The 18,210-nt window shown below is 46.0% G+C and overlaps 1 protein-coding gene across 6 annotated transcripts in view; it reads right to left on the minus strand.

Moving 5' to 3' along the window:
• The window catches only part of WNK3 (WNK lysine deficient protein kinase 3), a 2,095,067-nt gene that overhangs the window by 1,474,015 nt on the left and 602,842 nt on the right, over positions 1–18,210 (minus strand). For all 6 annotated transcript variants that reach the window (XM_069645314.1, XM_069645316.1, XM_069645315.1 and 3 more), the window contains exon 5: positions 17,186–17,343. In XM_069645314.1, coding sequence (XP_069501415.1) covers positions 17,186–17,343 — 158 coding nt within the window. The remainder of the gene's footprint in view (positions 1–17,185; positions 17,344–18,210) is intronic.

Raw genomic sequence — 18,210 nt, forward strand, 5'->3', positions numbered from 1 at the left:
AGAGGGGAGCAGCTGCAGGCACTATACTACAGACCTATACGAGCAGCAGTTAAAGCACATTGGCTTTCGTTCCCACCGGAGCCATCCTCCAATTCATGCCTGGCGTATAAGGTTTGGGTGGCTGAGTCAGGAGAGTGGTGTCCCACCTGCTTGAGCTAGTCCAGTGAGGCCTGCAGTGTCTGGTGCTAGGAGCAGATGGGGGTCACAATCTGCAAATCGAATTCACTGACGCTCAGTGGGCGGAGATTTGTAAACTGTCTAAAAGGTGTGTACTTTAACTCAAAACTCGATTCATTTTCTTCTAAATTCTGAATAGGCTGCATTGCCCACCTTCTAGACTTCAACATTTTAACCATGGCAGCAATACTGGGTGCCGCAGATGTCAATCATAACGCTTATTTACTTCACATGTACTAGGCCTATCCGAAGTTGTCGGGATATGCAGACTTCTGTCTGAAATCACTGGGTGGCAGGTCGAGGTATCTCCCTGTATATGAATACTTGAGTTAACGGGTAAAATGTTTGTGATAACCCGCATGTGGGCCTTCTACTAGCCAAAACATGTATACTGTTGAAATGGCAAAGTGCTTTACCACCATCTGTGGACACGTGGTTGACAAGCCTCCTCTTCTCAATACCCCTGAAAAACACCCATTTAACCAAGACCCCACCTCGCTCGCTAACACTTATAACAATGTCCTCACCCAAGCTATTGAGACTAATGCCCCTCTAGAAGATAAAAAAGAAACAAATCCATGCACTTCAACTCCTGGTTCACAGAAGAGACATCTACTCTGCGCACCAAGAAACAAAAAAGCCCTCTCCAAGTGGCAATTAACACCCAACCAATCCTCTCTCAACGAATTCAAAGAAACCTCACGGACCTACAAAAACGCCATATTCCAACCAAGCCAAATCCGAATCCTACAACCATAGAATTACCAAAGCCAGCTCTAAAACAAGAGAAATATTCTCCATATTCAAAGAACTCCCCTCTCCTGCTTCCAGTCCTGATGAAATCATCAACGATGAAGCATGATGCACAGGCATCCAGACAGCCCTACTTAAAGTTAAAATGCTCCAAAATAAAATAGCCTCCCAAATCCCTCAATACACACTACAGTCCTTCCTCACCCTCCACTCACAATCCTCACCCGCAAATACCCCTCTTTGCTTTCAAAGAAGTCACTGAGCTAGAAGTCTCTGACCTCCTCAAAAACATCAAACCATCTACCTGCAAAGGGGATATCTGCCCACCCACCATCATCAAAGAATGCTCAGAAGCACTCACCCCTATCATCACAGCATTCATCAATGCCTCTTTCTCCTCTGGAACCGTACCGCAATGCCTAAAGGAAGTCTGGGTTCACCCACTCCTAAAAAAAAAAAACCTCCCTTGACCCCACCTCTCCCAATAATTATCGCCCCATCACCACCGTCCCCTTCCTCCTCAAAATCTTAGATAAAGCCGCCCATAACCAAATCCAACATTACCTGGAAACCTATGCTATTTTAGGCAAAACACAATCAGTATTCCATAAAGGCCATGGGACGGAAACTGCCTTCCTAGATTTAAAGAATCAAATCACCAAAATAATGGACAGGCAAACCTGCTCTCCTGCTACTGCTCGACCTGTCGGCAGCATTTGACCTCGTGGACCATGGCATCCTCACCTCTCCCCTTTTCAATGCAGCTCACTTCTCCCACAAAGTAACCACATGGATCACATCATTTCTAGAAGGTAGGGCCATGAAAGTGTACTCTGACCAGGCCAACGCTCCCCCTACCACCATCAGCTGTGGAGTCCCACAAGGGTCATGCACCGCACCGACCCTCTATAACCTTTTCACCAAACCCCTCTGACTTACTGGACTCTCTCGGCATAGCTTACACAAACTATGCTGATGACACACAAGAACTCCTCCCCCTCACCGGACACTATGACCAAGACACACAAGCTCTACTCAACATTTACACCACTATCCAAACTTTGATGGCAATCAATGGTCTTTGCCTTAACGGCGACAAAACGGAGATCATCATCTTAGGCCCTAGCGAAACTCTAACCAAGCTCAGCAAATATTATTCTCACATGACGATTGACAGCACTAACATACCTGTCTCTTCTGCCGTGAAGACTTTAGGAGTCTACCTAGACGACACACTCTCTATGACAAGACAAGTTAGCGCCATCTCCTCCGCATCCACACTGACCACCAAACTCATCTATGCCTTAAAACCATTCCTTACCACACCCAACTGCCTCACCATCGCCAGAGCCACCATAGGGGCCAGACTGGACTACTGCAACGCCCTCTTAGCTGGCACATCTAGCAAAAACCTAAACAGGCTCCAAATAGTGCAACATAATGTGCTCCGCGCTGCACTGCACATTCCCAAATTTGACCATGTATCACCGGCCCGAAGAAATGCACATTGGCTCCAAGTCAAGGAAAGAATCAATTTCAAAATACTCACCCTCACACACAAATGCCTCAATCACACGGCACTTCCCTACTTATCAGAAACCATAACCAAAAATTCTTCCCTACGTCCCAAAAGAAGCCACCATGCCAACCAACTCCAAGTTCCCACTATAAGAAGAGCCAAAGCTGGCGGCATTAGCTTCCCAAACATAGCACCTAAGCTTTGGAACGCCTTTCCAACTCTGAGTGGAACCTTCTCTGTACTCCTTTCGCAAATCCCTCAAAACCACATTATTCACATAGCCCCATCACTGCCCTCTCCCTCTTGACCTGCTATTGTTCCATTATGATGTATTTGCTTAATACCATGTTACCAAATATGCTTTTGCTAAACTTATTGCCTTGTAACCATTTATGCCTTCCTTTCTAACCAGACCAATGTTCTTTATGTAACAGCGCCATAATGCCCCTGGGCTGATTGTGCGCTTTAAAAATAGGAATAAATAAGCATGTTTTCAGCAAATGATATGGAAGAACTATACACCAGATGGGTATTTGCAGAGATTGGCGAGTGCAGACTAACCAGTAGGCTGTGAAAATGCATGATAATGGGTAGAACTAAAGGATGGCCTTGTTTGCCATGCTTTCTATGATTGTGTATGTTGCACCGCCAGATGCCTAATAAATATTACAATTAAAAAAAAAATGATTCCAACCAGACGGAGGATGAGAGATTGATGGGTGTATGGAATAGAATTCCTGCAAAAAAGCCTCAACAGGAACTTTCCACTCTGAGGTTGTATGTTGTGAAGTAGTGTATGCTACCAATCCGGAAATGTGTTTTTTTAGAGAATTGTAAAGCAATACAATAAGTATAGCAGCTAAGTGATTATATGTGCTGGAGTTCAATCAGGTTGTCATTTGATTTTAAACGCCAGATGACAAACCGCTTCCATTTATTGTAGTAGCAGTGTCTGGCGTCCAGTTTTCTAGCCTCCTTTAAGCTATCTATGCATCCTTGAGTCACTGTAAATAGCTAAACTCTAGGATCTCAGAAGTTATGCTGCCAAATTTAACTTGTTTGGGTAGGATATGTGAACATTTTGTGCCAGTAAGGTATGGATTGGCTGGGGTTTCATCAGTGGTTTGACCACCATCTTCAACGGTGTCAAGTTTTGTTGCCTGCTTTGGAGCAGTAAGAATTACTCCAACTAGACTGTAGGCTAGTGTTCCACTGCGCTGACCACTCCTTAATCTAGTGAGTTACTTATTAGAGTTTGGACGGCATAAATAAGCTGCAAGAGGAAGGGAAAACAAGGAGGATAGCTTCAAGCCCTACAAAGCTATATCGATACACAACTAAGGATGTTTTTCCCATATGCGACCAATGCCTGGTTGATGTATGAACACCACAATGGTAACGCAAGTTAAACACACTTGCGCAATCTTATACTAGTTTCTTGATTTTAAATATTGCAACAATGAATGAATTGTGCCAAAAAGTCTAATGATCAAATTCCAAATAATGGGTGGACTTTCAAGACACGCGTTTCGATATACTAGAACAAGGTCCTCCTCAGGTCCAATTATTCACACTGCAAAAGTTTGATTGTAAACCATTAATCTTCAGTAAGTCTTACAAATTTAAATGTCTCAATCAAGATTGATTCACGCCCCTGCTACACGTTCCAAACCACTGACTTCAAATTGGTCCTAACTTAGTCTCTTAATCACCAGTCCTGTGAACATCTTCCCATTCCTGTGTCACAGCGTTACGTGTCAGTTGTTTGTGTACTCTTTTCTGCACAATATTGTGTAGAGGGGGCAGGGTTAAATCAACTATCCTGGTCTAATTTGTCTACTGTGTGTCCCCTAGTGTCCCTTTCTGCTGAACCGGTATGCAAAGTTTTGAAGTTTGACGTTCTGGGCTGTTGCAACCAGATCCACCGAGTGATTGCCACAAAATGCAAAAAAAGACTCTGCATGTTTGTGTCCATTTCCCACTTGTGATCTTGAACGAGCACTGTGCTTAGACTGTCTGACAGGCAGTTCTGAACTCTTAGTACATGTTGTGCATCAAGGAACACATCCCTTCTTGTGAAATAGTGCCAAATTGTGTATATTTGTGTGAGCTTGCAGAGGGGTCACGTGTGTGTGCCTCCTTACTTCTTTATATAAAACATATCAGTATTATTGTATGTAATGACAAGCACATTTATGTCCCGAATGTGGTTCGGGATGAGTGCAGTGCCATCTCGACAGCGAAGACTAACACATTTATTACTTTGCCAGTTGGAGTGACCATACGCCTGGTGCAGTCAGTGTGTGGCAATGGGCCCCATATCCTACCTGAGCGGAGTGATGGTTACATGTACTGGCAGGATGTTGGGAGGCCTGCTCTTTAGCATGTGTACCGCTGTCTACCATTGTAGTCAGTTTACTACTTTTTGTGATGCCACCACTACAGCGTATCAGCCACCAGACAGTTGAGACCATTGGTCCAAGCCATTTCTGTAGAAAGGGAATGTTTTGACATGATAGAAGAACATTAAAAGTGACGGATAGAGGGAATTTGTCCCTTCTCCCCAACGGGGGGCACTCCTGTGAGTTTAGTGAGGTGAGCCCACTCTGTAATACCCTCCCTAGGGGTAGAGACAAGTGGGAACCTCTCCGGAGAGACGCCCTCTTTGGTGACAAGGACTCCCGTTCCTGCGAGTAACTCCCTCCCGCTAAACACACTACGTCCTACATGGGATGTGGTACAAGCCAAGACCACATGAACTATCATGATTGGGATGAAGACAATACTAATGGATATCATTATCCTCTGGAAAAGTGTCAAGTCCCTTTAAATCACCACGTCCAAGATACTGGGACGAGTATGTACGTCCAGAGAATGAAGAGAGAACCGCAGAAGAGGAGAGAGATAATTGCAGATGTACGCTGGGGGAGGCACTCAACTGCGTGACCGCTGTCGAGTACAAGAACCAGGAAGCCCGAGTGTTTCAAACTTGCTCGCAGTGGCAACACGGAACGGCAGACCTGCGACGGCCCCGAACTCTGAGAAAGAGGCAGGAGAGGAGCCCAATCGCAGGTGGTGGCGAGGCCACGGGAACAAATCTCAAGGTGGACAGTCGGCCAGAAGAACGTTGCCGATACCACAAGCAATGGAAGGTTTTGCAGCGTTCAATCAAGCACTGGGATCCCATGAAACAAGGAGAGAGAGAACAAAGAGCCAAATGCCAGAGAGAAGACATCGGCAGCGGTGCAGTGAGTCCCAGAAAGAGAAACGTCCTGAAAAGCATCCTCCTTCAGGAAAGAAGGTATCAGAGACCGGGAGGTATGGGAAGATTCAAGGCAATCATTATCTCGCACAGTTAACTCGTCACAGTAGAGGATGTGAAGTAGGGTTAAATCTTAAGCCAAATAGATGCGAGGGTTGTGAACAGAGAGACAATCATTATAGTGTACAGTTAACTCAAATCAAAGGATATGAAAGGGAGTTGACGCTGAAACCAGATGAATACGAAGCGTACAAATCAGAAGAAAATTTGGATAAGAATCTAGGCAAAGAGAATCAGTGTGAGCCAATACCCTTGGAAAGGAAAGAATAACTTGCTATCCTGTACAAGAACAATTAAACACCAAAGAGAGAAAGGTTTAACCCTGAAACTAAGGACAGGAGAGCGTTGCAAAGTCAAGGGATACAAGAGAAGGGAAACGGTTATAACCTAAACATGAAAGACGCACATGAAAAGCATATTCCCTCAAAAGGGATAAAAAAAAAAGAAAGGAGACTGAAAGGTTCAACACCCCACTTGGAGAACTAAAGAGATTAATACAAGTAGTCATGAGAGACTATTTGCAGATTGGCTGTTAAAGACTGGTACTAGCTGTACCTCAAGGAGAAGGGAGATATTCTCCTGACCCAAGCCAGTTTTTTCTAAGTAGTAGGGTCAGTTAGGGTCATTTTTGGACAGCAGACCCATTTCTTTGGAGGTTCACAACGGACAAACAAGTACCTTAGTGAGTAACTTAGGTAGGGATCATCCATAGTCATAGGGAAAGTTAGGCCTTGTACCGCTACTTTAATAAAAGATTGCATATGTCCTCATAGTCAGTGTCCTCGTCCTGGCACACCACAGAAGGCATCAGTTAAAACACCTTCATAAACTTCCGGAACATTAGCCGAGTGCCAGTTTGATAACAGGAGACCTATACTAGTAAGGCTTTCAACTCTCCTCAGAAGGACAGGCTATTGCAGGTTCTATGTCTACAATTGCCTTTAGTAATGTTTTGGTTTGAGAAGGTATGATGCCCGATTTGGTCCAATGGATAGAAAATCCTTTTGAGCATTTACAAGCAAAGTGCTTCCATTGCCCCTGTTATAAGCCACTGGTTTAGATAAGGCTATACTGGAATGATTTGGCAAGAAAGTTGGGCCGCCACCAGAGATGGCACTTTTGTATCAGCACCTCTTGTATTCACCATTCTACAAGGAAATACCTCCAATCGGAATATCGTAAGCCCACTTTGAATTTCCTGGGAACATTGCAATATAAAAGAAAGCATTTGTAATGCCCAATGTCACCATATAACAGCACTTTCTTGTTGTGGAATTACCTCCTGAAGGGTGGTGTGTTAAGTCAGACAGAGATGTTAAACTGATTCAGGTTTAATAAAGTAAAGAAATGACTGTCCTAACCGTACCTCTTTAATGGTTTCCTTCTTCTACAAAATAATAAACTGGTGCTAATCAGGATTTCTTGCAAAATAACTTTCGTCCTCTGTCCAGAACCTTTGCTATCCACCTGTCTGACCAGATCACTAATAACAAAGAAACAAATTAGACTATAGAAGTATTTCACTCCCCTCTTGGCTTGGGCTGTCTGGTGCCTGACCCCCAGGCAATTGTATCTCCAGTGCTTTCCTTTCGACACAGGCCACAGCCTGCTGGTATAGTTCAAAACAAATTCAACATCTCTCGCGACTCGGTATAAGGGGACTCTTGTTTTCCCCTCCGCCCCCAAACAAAATTTGTATCAACTCAAAAAGTTCAAACTTCACCTGTGAAACTTTTCCGTATAGTTCAGTCACGCATGTGAAAAAACAAGACTTAAACCTTGGTACAGCTGATTTCTCTTGCCCGCCCCTCCAGGGTATCTCAGTACTCTGATTAGGTATCTTGATCCAACCAAGACCTTCTGGTTCCATCGCCCTGTGTGAATGGTTAGGATTTTCAACTATCCCTGGGTCGCTCAGGTTTTAAGCCCTGGCCGGGCTCTCTGGTCCTTCAGACCTTCTGACTCTCTCTGGACTCTTACACCCACACCCCCATGCTGGAGCGGTGTTGCTTTCAGCTTCACTCCTCCAGTTTGTTTAGCTTCATCTCGGTTAGCCCAGCATGGGCTATCCCACCTCTCTGGCTTTATGCATGGTACAATGTCCTTAGTTTCAGATTCACCCGCTTTTGGGCTATACGGCCTCACTGGCAGCATGCGAGCTACAATATTCTTCAAACATCCCCCTGTACACCCATATTCCAGCCGGGGTACAGAGTTTTAGTTCTTCCTGCGCTATTTGGGCTCACTGCCCACGTACATGGTACAATGTCCTCACCCCCTTTTGGGGTGCTTCAGTAACTCAGTGCCCTTCTCCCTCTCCTAAAGGACAGCCGCATACCTGGATTCAGGCAGCGTTCCTAGTCTGAGGCTGTGGCTCAGGAGCCGCTCTTTCATGCTATTCAGCTCTCGCAGCTGGTCCTCAACTTGGCATCTTTACTTCTGGACTTTGTTCTTCGCGTCTGCAACGGCTCAGTCTCCCAGTTCTGGGGACCAGGAATCTTTGGCATCTCTGCCCTCGTGGGTTTGGCAGTGTTCCGCGGGCTCTGGTATTCCTTCGCCACCGTGTATTCATGCCTCTAGGTTAGACCAGCCCAGTGGTACAGCTCAGACTTCCACTATATGCGGGCCCGCTCTGAGCAGATATGATATGGCTTTTGCTCCCATTACATTCCTTTCTGGAAATAGGAAGGTACAGGATTGGTTCTGCATCTCCAGAACAGAGGTGGTGGAGGGGGGTCAGGGGAGAGGAGGGGGGCTCATCCCCAGTTAGATCTCACTTACCATGTCCTCCAAGGAGTATATGGCATAGCGGGTCCAAAGCAAGTGGCTCCCTATTGGGGATTGTGAAGGGGGAGTCTGTACTTCTGCTCTCTATTGTTAGAGGAGAGGCACAGGGGACCCCAGCCAAGATTCTCTATTGTTGGTAGCAATGGACGAGCAATCAGGGCCTAGCTCCTCAGGAGGTGATGCGGGCCGGTTCTTAAGTACAGTGTAGTCCACACACTGTATTAGTTAAAACACAGTCTTTATATCATTCATATTCAAGGTTATGTACAATATCACGATAACTCACTTTGTACTCAGTTATCTATAATGGCAAATATACAGTTCTACATGGTACCACAATTACCTTTAGATCTCTTTAAAGTACATCAACTGTACAGTTACATGACACACAAATCAGTTCTTAAGGGAAACCAACAATAGATATAAGATGAAGGCAGTTGGTTAGAACAATTGGCAGAATACTGGCCCCTACCGTAAAACAGTTCTGTGTGGAGATCCCCCCCCCCCCCAACCTGGGCAACCTGTAGAATAAAGATATATCACAAGCCCAGTCCATATATTGTTCACAAGAGACTTTCCAATAGTTCTGCAACCCCAAAGTACCTGGTGTTGTAGTGTTCCTCGTCGGGGAATCGACTGCCCTTCTTGAGTGCCCTCCCTTTAAGGCAGGAGTCACGGGACGAACGTCTGACGGAGAACGGGGTGAGCTACAACGGTGAAGTGGCAGATTCTTTCCTAGCGGTGCTCATCGACAGGGAAGCGTAAACGTCCTGCAAGGAAGAGGCGTGCGGGGCACCTCGATGTCGATAGTTCTGGACCGCAAAGAGTTTGAAGAATTGTGGTCCAGCAAGGGTGTCGAGTCGTCGGCGTATGTGGTCTTTGGGTGGTGGGAAACCCACCGGCGGATACTACCGGGCGCGTCAACGGCCTGGCCTTCTCCAGCGGGATCAGACGGGCGATGATGCAGACAAGAGCGTCCCTGGATCAAGAGTTCTTAGGCAACGGGAGCACGGCGGCACCGGTCGGCGACAGCGGTCGTCGACGGTGGCGGACAACAGTCCGGGCGCTTCTCTTTGGGATTCCGCGGCAGTCCCCGTCTCTGGTCGGCAGCCTGTCGTAGGTCTGTCTACCAGGGAGCTTTGGCAAAGATGAGCTGGTGCACGATGGTCCCTCGTAGCTCAGGAAGAAGGCACCTTACCAGGTCCTCTCTGGGTCAGTCCTTGGAGAGACAGCATCTTTCAGATTGATGAAGGAAAGCAACAGCAATTCTTCTCTTCCAGCATGGCTTCAAGGTCAAGCTGGAGTTTCACTCCAGTTACTCTTCGTAGTTCGGACTTTAGCTCTGAACACGATTCCCAGCAGTGAGAGGTCCCCAGATATACTGTTGATCTCCCATTCATTCCGCTGGGTCACACTCGAGCATCCAATCACTACGAAGGGCATTCAGCAGTCTGTCGGCCAATCAGGCACACGGTGCATTCAGGCCATTCTTCTCCATCCAAACACTCAACACTGAATGTGGATTTGGACAAGTACCACACCATTCAACACCACACACTGCATTCATACCAGTTTAGGGTAGGGCTGCCTCAGTCATTGTGTCAAACACCAGAAACCAGACATCCGCAACAAGTGCATATTCGTCACACACTCCATTCACCCAGGTCCCACCCACAGGTGTACCCACAACATACGGTCATTGGGAAGGCTCCAGCCAGTCTGGTCGGCACTCCCACCCTCCCCACCCCCCACTACCATGTATGGAACTTCCACCCAACAGCCAGTCAGGTGGAAGGGACAGAGTCAGGGCTTCCCGGGACTTCAGGAAGATCAAGGTAACAGGCGATGGAAGGCAAGAGGCCACGGGGGCCATCTTGTCTCCGTCAGGAGTCTACTGATTCCAATGACAGGGCCAGGGCATCCCAAAATGGAGGACGCTCAGGGCCCCAGTCAATTCAGCACGGAACTGCCACCAGCCCGTACCCTGCTCTCTGGGCCACACACAGGTGCCCAAAAACACACACTAGGGGCACAGGGTTGTACCCCCCACTCATGGGTGCCATAAGGGTATCCGATGGGTGTGTTCACCAAAACCAAAAGAGAGCTGCACCACCAGGAGTCCCACATGAACTCCTGCATGGAAAACACGATGGAACATGATAAAAAAGCAATAAAGGACAAGGATACAGAGGCCCTGTCCCTCCGATGCAGTTCCAGCATCACAGGGAGAAGGGACAAATCCCCTCGATTTGTCACAGTAGGGATTCACAATTTGTGGCGACCTAATGTTTTAGCTATTCTTGATGACTGCATTAGCAGTCTCCCCTCTTTTAGGATCTTTACAAATGCTGGTTGTAACTCCTATGGGATTTGCTTACCTGTTTCAGTCGAGTGCTGTGTTGAAGTTTAACTTTCTCCAGGGCTTTCATGTGGTCTCCTTGGGATCTGTGGCACCAGGCCATAAGAGCAGTGGCATTGGCTATACATGCAGTTGCTGTTTTACATTCAAAATTGTAAATTCGCCTACTCTCCCTGTTGGAAGGATACACCTACAGGTTAGCATTAGACCTCTTCCTAGCAGTAGTAACCACTAGTGAGTCTGATACCTGATGGCCTCCAAAATAGATAGGATCTGTTGGGGCAGGATGAGGTTTCTTTTTTCGTTATGTGGGTGCACTGGTTTAGTTGTAACCAGTTTCAATAGAGGGTGCAATCCGAATCTTCACTAACTGCAGTAGTGAAATGGAGTGAGAAACATCCGACTCCTGGACCTTTATGCCAGACCTCTTTTTTGAGTTGTCGTTAGACCTGCTGTTGATCATGCTCCAACTTCAAGTGTCTTTTCTGGGCTTTCTGTTAGTGTTCCTCGAATGAAACCATATTATTTATGGTTACTTTCAAATTGACCATAGACTATTCCTTCTGGGGGTCTCGAAATCGGCTTTGACTAGCTGGCAATAGAAATAGGGGTTTCAGTCCGACTTGACGTCTCGACCTAGACAGGATGGATATCTTCTCCATCACCTTCTCCCCAATTCCCCTTTGACTCATAAAACTCAACGAACCTTTTCGGCCGCATAGCAAAGGATAGTGTTGATATATGTCCCTGTAATAGGCTGTACACACTATTGACTGGGCGTTCTCTTTTTGGAGCCATTTTGTCTGTCTGACAAGACTTTTAGTGGAGTGCATTTTCTGCATCAGAGCTAACCGCACCAGCCATCTGTGTGCTGCTAAACTCCTTGCAATTCAAGGTTGGCTGAACTCCATCGCTAATCAACGGTACCAGTGGTAGCGTGGAGATCTAGCAGGAGAAGGCCAGCACTGAGGAAGGCAATACCAGGCTGCAGCCGTGGTGGGCCAGGGACCTGCAAACGTATGCCGAGACCAGGATCAAACAGAGCAACGAATCCTCCGCTTGGAATGTAAGAATTGCAGAGACTTCCGAGAAGAACGGAATCCAAAAAAACAAGAGCATTGAATATTGGCATGAAGCAAACAATTACATCGGTTAAAGCAACCAAAAAAAAGAGGCTAGAGAGAAATATGGGATATTTGTGAAACCATAAAGAGCAGGGCACCTGGAGGGGTCAAGCAAGTTGCGCAGGAGCTCAAGCCAAGAAATAAAGTGACTACGTTGGTGGAAAAGGAATAAGGGAATCACTCCTGCACATACATTGGAAACCTTTGCTTTACACATAGATCTGCAACTTCTTATACACAGCTTAAAGGGAGAGCAGAAACTCATTTGTGAACTATTTTTGTGCAGCAAACTCTCTCATTGAAGAGAGACCCACCGACCATTGGCCGGACAAGCCCGAGTTGAGAGGCTAATGATCTGGCATATTTGGAGTTTTTCTACAGTAGTAGGGCCAGATAGCGAATAGGTTTTTGGACCAAGGACTGTTTTTGATTTGGATGACTGACTACCACCCTTAATTTATTTCAGTAGGCAGGGAAATCCCACCTTGCATTAGAGTCAAATAGGCGTTTTCCTTTGAATTTGAATAAAGACCATTCAAATTGTCATCCTTCAGTCTTTCTCCTCCTTCTGGGCCGCCAGAGCACTCACATAAGGTCATGGGCTTAATATTTTGACAACCGGCAGCAGTCCTCTGCGTGATCCTGAAGATAACTGCACACCTTGTCCGTGTCCTTCCATGAAATGTAGTTACACCCAGGCCAAATCTAAAGAGGGTATTCTCCATATAGGTGTTGGGATTTGTGCGCAACCAATTATATGAAATAGGATAGGAATAGACCTACTCTAGGCCTTATAAATGGTGTAAAAGGATGTCCTCCCTCCGCTGTCCCTATTTTGCACCTGAAGTGTAAATAGTCTTCATCGTCTTCTTTAGTTTATCATCTGAAACCCATGCTGCACGGGTGTAACGTGCCGAATGTATAGTCTCTGCTTATCAAAGTCTTGGAGACCCTATGCCAGAAAAACAACAATCTGAGAACATTGATGCGTGACGGATCACAGATCCCTATACACATAGGGAAGGTCAGTGCGACAGAACCAGTCCTGTCGACCACCTGTTGCTGAATTTGCCAAAAAGATGTAATACTCCGAGCCAACAACTAGGTGGTGGCGAAGGCAAAGCATGTAAATCTAAACAGATTCATAAGCCTCAGAAATAAATCAAAAGGAAAAAAAGTTGTGCAACCAACAATAGTAAAACTAAAGCCAATCAAGGTATTTGTTGAAACCCACCTAGAAACATTCAGATGTACACTAAAGGTACGTAGCAAGTGAATCCCCAGCATACATACTTTAAAATACAAAATATTAAGCAGAAAAGGAAACAAGTTCGGGAAGAACAGAATGGACAAGGTAGTACAAAAACAACTGCTTCCTTATCTGGAATGGAGGGAAGGAGGTCTCATTAAAATATGTTTCACACTTCTACCTGGCTGAACTGCACATGTTCACAGGCTAGCTAACAGAAATGATGGCTGAACATATGAACACTCAATAGCTGCTTTGCAGATCTACTACAGAGGTTTTTTGGCAAACAAGGTGCACATAAAACCCTTGCCTCTAACATTCAGTGTGCAACCCCCCACACTTTCTCAAAAAGCAAAGATAAAGAGCTGCTGTGGTTCCTGTGCTAGTTCAACACTATCTGTGGGGAACAGAATGGGCTCATTCCTGGCACCCGAAAAACATTTTCAAGGGTCTCTGATGCTCCCACACACTCAATGGCAAAATAATGGTGAAAATGAAACCCATTTTCAATGACAGGAATTCAGATCAAAGGAATGAATCGACACAAACGGCGGTCCCATCAGCTTGGACCGCAGCAGGTTCAATTCCCATGCAGGGGCCAGCCGATGTACCAAAGTAATCTCCTCCTAATGATGATTCATGTCCTTGTATCTTTCTGTATTACATGACAGCAGATCAATGGTCCTTGAATTGGTGAATGCTGCAGACCAACCTGAGCAAAGCTCAGTAGATAAGACAGAACCTCTTAAAGTGAAGCACGGAATATGGTGAAGATCCATCCAAACGCACCATCAGGAGAACCATTTCCATTTCTTTGTATAGGTGTCCCTGTTGGAGCCCATGCTTCTGCCAGAATGTCCTGCCCCAAGGTTAGATGGCCAAACTCCAGGACCTCAGACAAACTACCAGGATGAACAATGGCAGGTCATGAAGCATCTGGCCCCGCTGCCTAGTCAGCAAGTTATGACGGGAAGGCAATTGGACATGGGTCTCTGAAAGGTTATGCAGTGCTCAGAGTACCATGGTTGCCTAGCCCACATCCGAAGTATCAGGAACGTCTTGCAGGGGCCAAGGGGTGGTGGGTAGGGGTTGGAGAACTGCGTTGTTGACCAGTTCTGAATAAGATGGAGAAAAGTAAATGTGTATGCACATTTCAATGACCAACTGATCTAAAAAGCCCCAGATGGCAGAATCCAGAGAAAAGCCTCTACATTTTCTGTAATGGCAAACACTCACTCCTGGGCACCTCCACACTCCATATAGCTCTTCTAGAATCTGAGCGTCTAACTTCCAGTTGCAGCACTTTTTGCTCCCTCTTCCAGTTGTAGCACTTTTCTCTCTGAACAGGTCTGCAGTAAACTTCCCCACCATACTGCACCGCTGACAGCCGACTCCCAGGGTAATGGCAGGGATCCACACCACAAACGCCTGCTTGCAAATGTAGCAAAGGACAGGTGTTTAATCTGCCTGAAACCAGATGGCTTTCCAAGAGATCATGTGGGGAGAAGGCCTTGAGGGCCAGCCGAACCACCCTCGGCCCCAACACATTGATGTGCATTGCCAATTACTTTGGAGGCCACTGCACCTGAATCTTGAAGCGGTCCAGGTGGACCTCACAACCTGAAAAAGAGGTTTCCGACACTGGTGTCATTTGGTAAAATTATTCTTGGAACGTAAAGCCAGGTCCACTTCATCCGCTAAAACATACTCCCAGTTCCCATCCAGTCAACCACAATGGAGTCAAACTGCTCAGGCAGCAGACGTATCTGCAGCTTGCAGAAAGGAATCAAGTGCTCTCTAGTAATGTCTTATAGATCTTCATCGACAAGCACTCTTCAGGTCTCAGGAGAAATGCAAGCTGCCAAAGCAGCTCAACTCTTAGTTCAGAATGTGGACTACTCATTAACTGAGAACCCCAGACGATACAGCAGGTCTGCTCTCCTATGCATGGACGCACATGTCCTACTGGGAAGCAGAGCCAATCAGTCAACTGTCCAGTTAAGGGTACACGTACACACAGCCCTTTCGCATATGTGGAACCACTGGAGAAAAACACTTAGTGAAGACCCTAGGCACCAATCAGAGCTTGTAAACTAGAAACTTTAATTTTTAATAAACTCAGAGAAACACCAGCCGCAGGAATCGTCGATGTTGCCTTAGAATTGGCAGGTAGAGATGTGTCCTCGGGTCCCCTTTCTGTCTCCCTTTTTGACCTGCAGAATCACATTCTGCAAAGCCAGCATCTCAGATGGTTTTATGATCTATTTGTTCAAGTTGCCCAATTCCATATTGAGAAGTTTCTCTGTTTCCAGTGAGAAAGTATTTTCAGCAGACCCCATGTCCCCTGTCCCTTTTGGGGACTAACTCAATGGATTTCTTTGGAACATCTGTTCACCTTTATCTGTTCCCAGTGTTCTTTGGGAAACCCGGTATACAGAGGGGCTTCCATTAAAAAGCAAAAGCATTGCCCATCGCCACGATGTCAGCAGCCATTTCTCATTGACCGCCAAGATCATTCCTCGTTGCAGTTTGTGGGATGGGCAGAATGAAAGATGGACATGCTTGGACGGCTAAGCCACCTTTGCCCCAGTTTCCTCCTTTACTGGCCCTTGAAGGTGATCAAAAGGAGCTCTGGCCCTCTGAGCCTGTTGGTGCTCAAACCTTACTGTCGATGCTTCATAAAAAGGCTAATGCTGCTGGAAGGAGTACATACAAGGGTGACCCAGACCGTTTGATGAGGTAGTAGATCATCAGTGCCTGGAAGGCAGTACCCAAGCCGTTCAGGCCATCGCAGCCTTTTAGATCATGTTAGGGCATCATTGGTGCTCTTGATCAACAGCTACAGGTCATTCAATGGCAAGCCTTGGCTTTTGCTATGTACCTCCTGCCTAAAACCTGCTGGTTTCAACCATGATTGGATCCTCAGCAACACCCTGCTATTCATGCCTTGAAAGAGGACGTCCACTGAATCCTAAGTGGCCAACATATTATCCAAGGCAGACCAGAGTAGAGTTAGGGATCTTGTATCATTTCTGCAACCGACTGGCATTGGGAGGTGTTAATGCCAAAGCCCTGAAAACGTTCAGGCCCACCATCCAGAACCTTCCGGATTATCGAGACTTACAGAGCAGACTTGCCAGACATGTTCAACGTAGTTGCTATGATGAAGACCAAGTCTTCCTATAGCCTGAAAGTCCAGATGGAAATGACTAGACACCTTGGAAGACTCCCCCCTCCCCTCCACACCCTGATGCAGTGGAGTAACAGTTATTTTTTGATCTAGTGAAGTGTACAAAATTGGGGGAGCCAGACCCTTACCCAGACACAGAGCCTACAGGCCTGGGCTTGTCCTTCCCACCAAACGTACTGCTCAACAGCACTTCTGCATTACTTTTTCTCCTTAGCAGACTTGTCACTTTTCTCACATCTGGGCTTGTGCAGCCAGGCTAAGACTATTTTCCCGCCAGGGCCCTGGAGCAGAGTCCCTGGCACAGATCACAGGCAGCAACATCATTAGGATGCAGGAAGCAGATGCAGTACTCATTGGGATCCTCCTGCACAGTGTCCTTCCAGAGGTCACAATTTAAACATGTTAAGATCGGTACAAACACAATTCTTCAAACTTCAAGTAGCAGAGCAAAAACAGCAAGTGAAAGTTACGTTTTAGAATGATGGCTGGCCTGGCAGCACTCGGAGTCTCAACCACCTGCCTATGCATAAGCTCTTATAGAAGGCGGCACCTGCTTGGGCAGGCTATGCGAGTGAAAAATAATGCAAATGGTTTCTGGAGGTTCCCAGATTGACAAGTTGGAACATTCTAAAGTATGTGTATAAAAAAAGAAAATACAATACTGGGGATACCAAGATTACAAGTAAAGAAAAAAGGATTACTTACACTTGTCACTTTACGGTAAATTTGTGCTGCGTTCTGGCACTCCGAATAAGGGTATTCAGAGGTGGCCATTTCCAGCATGCACATGCCAAACGCATAGACGTCCACAGACTCGTCATAGTGCTCCTCATACATCTCTGGTGCCATAAACTCTGGGGTGCCTGTTGGAAATAAGAAACAAAAGTTTTTTTTTTCCCCAAGTTGCGTAGGAGGAAAAATGATACATCAACAGCACAGAAGGAAACAAAGAACGTTCAACCAGATCAGCAGATTTTGTTTTCAATCAAGTCATCCATCATGTAAATTAGGAAATTAAAAACAAAACTACTATAGTTACTTAAAAAGGCATATGTGCCAATGGCAACCCATAATTTCATCGGTATGGAGAATAGCAATTCATATTTCTCATATAATCACTTTGTAACATCCGAGTAAATAATGCCATTTCTATAAAAAGTATTTTTAAGTGAGGCAGCATGGTGTTTTATTTTTGTAGGGAGCAGCAGTACCAGGAGATGTAGTGTTAAGTTGGGCACGGGCTGATCAAGTGGGGCGGGAGGGGCTGGGGGGAGTTGGCAGGAAGAGGGTGTTTGAGTAACAGTTTGGAGGGAGGCACAGCAGTGGGAACGGCGGAGCAGCGCAGGTTGATACGGAATGGAGATCCCCATGTTAAAGAAGCAGCACAGCCAAGTGTTTGGCCTTTTCGGGAAACCCTCCTTAAAAGCAATAAGGCATGGTACAGCCCAAAAGAGAAATTTAAAAAAGTTGTGCTTTCACTTTTATGGGGCCTGGGTGATTTAAGGGACTGGTGGGTGTAAAGGTAAGGGAACATTTGTGAAATTACGAGACGGCATACGTTTGTTTAGCCTGGGAATCATTTGGGGGAGCAGAATTGTTTGTGAAGGCTTTTATATGTTTAAGTGTTTTTTTGTTGTTTCGTCTGACAATACTTCTGGAGCAATGTTTCACTACAAACACAAGTACTTCAATAAACAATTTTAAAAAATGGTATATTACACAAACTACAT

This window comes from Ambystoma mexicanum, chromosome 2p, assembly GCF_040938575.1.
Source record: "Ambystoma mexicanum isolate Mex_15411 chromosome 2p, UKY_AmexF1_1, whole genome shotgun sequence".
NCBI classification, from domain to species: domain Eukaryota; kingdom Metazoa; phylum Chordata; class Amphibia; order Caudata; family Ambystomatidae; genus Ambystoma; species Ambystoma mexicanum.